The sequence below is a fragment of the Penaeus japonicus genome, unplaced genomic scaffold (genome assembly GCF_977035675.1).
Source record: "Penaeus japonicus unplaced genomic scaffold, GWHDUDI00000001_assembly GWHDUDI00000035, whole genome shotgun sequence".
NCBI lineage: Eukaryota > Metazoa > Arthropoda > Malacostraca > Decapoda > Penaeidae > Penaeus > Penaeus japonicus.
Window position 1 is genome coordinate 14,846,683 of NW_028234437.1, and position 5,000 is coordinate 14,851,682.

A 5,000-nucleotide genomic window follows, 5' to 3' on the forward strand; every position below is an offset into this window, starting at 1 on the left:
CAATAATAATAATAATAGTAATAGTAATAAAAGTAATATTAATAATCATCATCATCATCATAATAATAATAACAACAGTAATAATAATAACAAATAAAACCATTTTGAAAAGGTTACCTTACATACCTGTGTATGTATGGCTAATAACATATGAGCAAATGCAAATGGATGCAATGGTATTTACCTTGGAATTGGATACCCCTTTATGATCTCATTACAGTGATCTTGGTAGCATCAGAAAAGTTGTTGAGTAAAAAGAACAATGCATGAAATTTTCCGTGACACACACAGGTATATATGAATATATGTATCCTGTCTACTTTGGGTAGACTACTGTGAAACATTAATAAATAGTAGTACAATAAAACCAAAAGCCCATCAAATACACAGGTAATTTCTTAGATCAATAGTATTGTAAATGGCACATAGATCACACTCTGAACATAATAAAAACTACAATTAGATCCAGTTGCTGTTACTATAGTTATGTTAAATAAAAAAATTATTTGGGGAATTTTCATACTGATTTGTTTCAACAGATTTAATGTTTCCCTAAATTGATGATTCACATGGAATGACATCACACAGGGATATGTCTGGCTTATGTTTTAAAACCATCTGAATTATGTTTACTGATAATAAAGCATTACAGATAACAGGAAATTCTAAAATTATGCTGATTTCTCACTACAATTCATAATCTTTTATGGCACATGAAACAAGTACAATTGAGATTCCCTAGAACTGCAAAACAAGTATAACTTGTGATTCTGATTGTTATAAAAAATAAATACTAGACTGGATCAGATCACTTGCAAATGTCATTATGCCACTGATATTTCCCACTTTGATCCCAGCAGTATTCAATAATATAATTAAAAACACTAAACTGCATGACTGAACATTAAGCAATCTAACAAAATTTCACATGAATAATGAATAATGGTACATGCACTTAGCAAATGTAAAGAATGTTGCATATGCAAGATGTCAGTGCTTAACCCTCTCTGGATGGGTGGTACACCACGGGTACAGCACATTCAAGGCCTGTACGCAGGGTGCCGTCATATGGCGTCGATCAATTAATTGATTTAGGCCTATGCGTTTGAGAGCCCCGGCATTACAACTTGTAAGGCTGGAATGCCCCCGGCATGAATGGGTTAATATTGGATTCAAATTTAAATGCCTTTTGCTATATTTAATAGATGACCAGAATATATATGAAAGAGAGAGAGAGAGAAAGAGAAAGAGAGGGAGGGGGAAAAAGTGGGTTATTATAAATGCTACTTCCTGCATAAAAGAAAAAAAAATCTATGGCCAGACACCATATATTGCATTTACAAAATGAATTTTCCAGTCTTTCAGAAATAAATCATAACCCTGTCTCTCTTTTCATGCATATAATGGTGTGACCTTGCTCTTACTTAACACCTTGACGTAGTTCCCTATAGGCAGATGATGATATGGTTGCATGTTGTGAATAAGATGCAAAGAGTGGATGGGGTGATTTGCTAGTGTAGGCTGCATTTGAGTATTTGCTTGGGGAGGACCTGTATACACTTTCCCTTCCACCTATGCCATGGTGAGAGTATCCGTTGACTGGTGATATGTTTGGTGAGGACTTCTTGACTGGACTTACTTTTTGTAGTGATGCCTGTCACAAAAGATAAAAATCAATTGAGCATATCCCATCACCTAAGAAATTTACAGAATCTTGTAATGTTTCTATACCACATTCACTTTTAATATTCTGTTTATACACTTCTACAATTTTTCACTATTATTCTACAAATGTTTACACAAGAACTATTACTAACCTGTTTGTTATAACTTGTTATAACCTTTGTAGGTGAGCTTTCATTTGCTGGAAAAGTCAAAGAGACTGATCTAGTAAAGGGTCCACGTTTATCTGCTTCATTATTACTTGCATTTCCTGAACCAAGAGTGACAGTCACACCACCTGATCGAGCTACAGGAACACCTGGAATGCCACTGAGTCCGTCAAGACTACGATGTCGTTGTGAGGTTCCTGAATAGTGATCTGCTGGACAACAACAAAAATTCAAGGTTATAACTGGCCATAATGTTTCAAAACCTATAATTATGGCAATGAGAATATAAGAGAAAACACTTGTTTTTAAACCTAAAACAAAGATCAACAGAAATAAACACAACAGAAAACACACCTGGAGGATAATGACTGTAAGCTCTTTCACGTCTCTTCTCTGGTGACAACTCTGAGGGTCGCGAGATGACAGGAGAAACAGACTTGTGACGACCATTGCTGGCTGGACTAGAGCTACTGGAGGATTTGGCGGATGACTTGGCTGAAGACTTGCCCGAGGATTTATCACTATCTTTTGAGGACTGGCGAGCATACTCCTCAACTTTTGGGATTGACTGTCTTTCCAATTTGCGTGCTACAACTTTCACCTTAATGGGTTGGTTTGCTTGTAAGCTCTGGTTTGCTCTACTTGGACTCACATTATTTGTATTATGAGAACTAACATTATTCTGAATATTACGCTTTGACTGTGATTGGCTGAGATCCTTAGAGTGTCCCTGACTATTTCCAACGTGATTAACTCTTGTACTACTAACGCTATTACTTTGGTCACTATTTGAAGAGTTTTTGAGGCGACTCTTGCGGGATGCAATTAGTTCATATAATTTGTTTCGGTAGATGTCTACACTGAGCTGCACATCATCACGGATACAAGGAACTACAGCACGGTCCAAGCAAGGTTCATTGGCTGAATTATGGAATCTATACGAAATAAAAAGAAAAGGAAAAATGATCAGTATTCAAGTAGGTTCCAATCTTATAGAATCTGTCTGTATATATTATCCTAAATATTTAACATGAAAACCAAACAGGACTTCAATTCACCTTTGGCAACTTACCGGGCAACATAAGGGTGTTTGAGAGCTTCTTCAGCTGTAAGTCTTTTATCTGGACTAAACACTAGTAATTTTTCTACAAGATCTATTGCATCACTAGGAGCCCCAGCTAGTACTTCTTTCAGAGGTTTTGGTATGCGACTTCCATGGGGTTTACTTAGAAGTGTAGAAGCATACTGTGATGAGACTAGGTGGAGATCTGAAAGGGAATGTAAATTGATAATGAAAACATGAGAATATATGTAAACATCTGAATTTACATCTCAAAAAAATGATTCACATGACCTGGTATGATATTCATTACTCATAATCCAATTCCTTACATGAAAAGCAAATATAAACACTTAGTGACTTGTTCTCATATAATTTCACAACAAGAACTCTGGTTACAACCCACCTTCTCTGGATGGCGGAGAAATGACAGCCATAATCCTTTCGATTTGGTCTAGCGTCGATGCCCCAGGGAACATTGGCTTCCCTAATAACATCTCCCCAAGGATGCATCCTAAACTCCACATGTCTACACCTAATGTATATCTGATAAATGTAATAAGAATTAGAATATAATATCCTTCAGTATGGCTTACACTAGAAAATAAAATGTTGAAAACAAATTAATCAAAAATAATATGAAAGGTAAATAAAAATATAATAAACTGTCCAAGGATATGTAAGTCTAGGCACAGTTTGCAAAATTCACCTAGAAGCTATTCCCCTATTTCACAACTAGAACCAGGATTATTTCTCTATTTATTCACACTAAGCGTGTTCACAAATAATAATCAGTCCTGTTCTACTGTATAATAATGCTAATTATTAGACACAAATATTTTAAATTATTTTAAGGAACTAGAGAGGGGTGTTAAAAATGTCAAACATGACTTGCTTTGTTGCAAATAAAAAACAAACAAACTGATAATACAAAACACAGATCACAGTAGGCAGTAAACAATAGTTTGTGTAGGCTATGTATATCCTAAATCATGATGTAACAAACAAAACTCTATGAACAGAGCATATGCAAAGGGGAGTTAAAGTGCTTAAAAGAATAACCACAGTAATGGAGCACTAAGGTACTAATGACAACACACCAGAGGCCCTCTCTGGACTTTCTTGCTGCCAAAAAAGTTTATTTCTAGATTATTTCAGTGATAATACTTTAAAATTATTCAAATTTGAAACTATCAGCTTCTTCAGAATAGAGGAAGGTTATGACTTATGGCAAATTTAAACTATGATGACTAAAGTTATAAACATTTCACACACACACACACACCTCTTTGCATTGAGAAGAATTTCCGGAGCTCGGTACCATCTTGTGGCCACATATTTGGTTAGTGATGGGTCCCCCTGAGGTTCAATGCGTGCACATGGCTCTACAGATCGAGCCAAGCCAAAATCCGCAACTTTTACTCTACAATCACTGTCTACCAGTATGTTGGACGGCTGAAATAAAAAAGAAACTTTTAATTCCATGATAGTTCTTTTTTGGATTATCTCTTACATATAAAAGCCATACACTGAATCTGAAAATAATGAACTCAGGATCTTGTTTCCCTCAAAGAAAACATGAAACAAAACTAATGCAATCTGAAATGCACAAAACTCCTTTTACAAGACACAAAATCTGCAGAAATGCATGAGTGACAAAACAAATAAATTTGCTGAGTCATTTATGAGCTCATCTGAGAAACAAGCCAGCCACTACAAAGTGTGCCATCAAGGCTTTTGTTCAGATTTTCACAGTTCTAATCTTAATAATTCACATTCATTTAAGTAGCATGTAAAATATTTGATCCATCCAATCAAATCATGAATATTACATTCATACATTACTCACTCTCCATTCGGCATGCGTGGGTGCCCCGTGCGTGCCCGTTATGCGTTGCCGCGTTGCCGGCTCTCTCACTCTTGCCGTGCCAATCTCGTCTACTCTCCTCACCTCACCACACCATCCCAACACACATCTCACCTCTCTCAACTCCTCTCTCATCTCTCACACTCTCACTCTCTCACTCTCTCACTCACACACCCACACACAACACACACCCACCCAACACACACACACACAACACACACACACACACACATCCTCACAC

General features: G+C 36.4%; 1 protein-coding gene across 5 annotated transcripts in view; it reads right to left on the reverse strand.

The window, feature by feature from the left end:
* Positions 1 to 5,000, reverse strand: part of Erk7 (Extracellularly regulated kinase 7) — a 78,834-nt gene that overhangs the window by 2,016 nt on the left and 71,818 nt on the right. For 4 of the 5 annotated variants that reach the window (XM_043012497.2, XM_086531461.1, XM_086531460.1 and 1 more), the window contains exons 4-9: positions 4,178 to 4,347; positions 3,299 to 3,438; positions 2,905 to 3,100; positions 2,187 to 2,767; positions 1,818 to 2,044; positions 1 to 1,654 (exon numbers count right to left, since the gene is read on the reverse strand). The exon at positions 1 to 1,654 is cut by the window's left edge and continues 2,016 nt beyond it. In XM_043012497.2, the coding sequence (XP_042868431.1) occupies positions 1,421 to 1,654; positions 1,818 to 2,044; positions 2,187 to 2,767; positions 2,905 to 3,100; positions 3,299 to 3,438; positions 4,178 to 4,347 (1,548 nt within the window). In that variant the 3' untranslated portion in view covers positions 1 to 1,420. The remainder of the gene's footprint in view (positions 1,655 to 1,817; positions 2,045 to 2,186; positions 2,768 to 2,904; positions 3,101 to 3,298; positions 3,439 to 4,177; positions 4,348 to 5,000) is intronic. The other variant, XM_043012498.2, reaches the window with a different exon arrangement.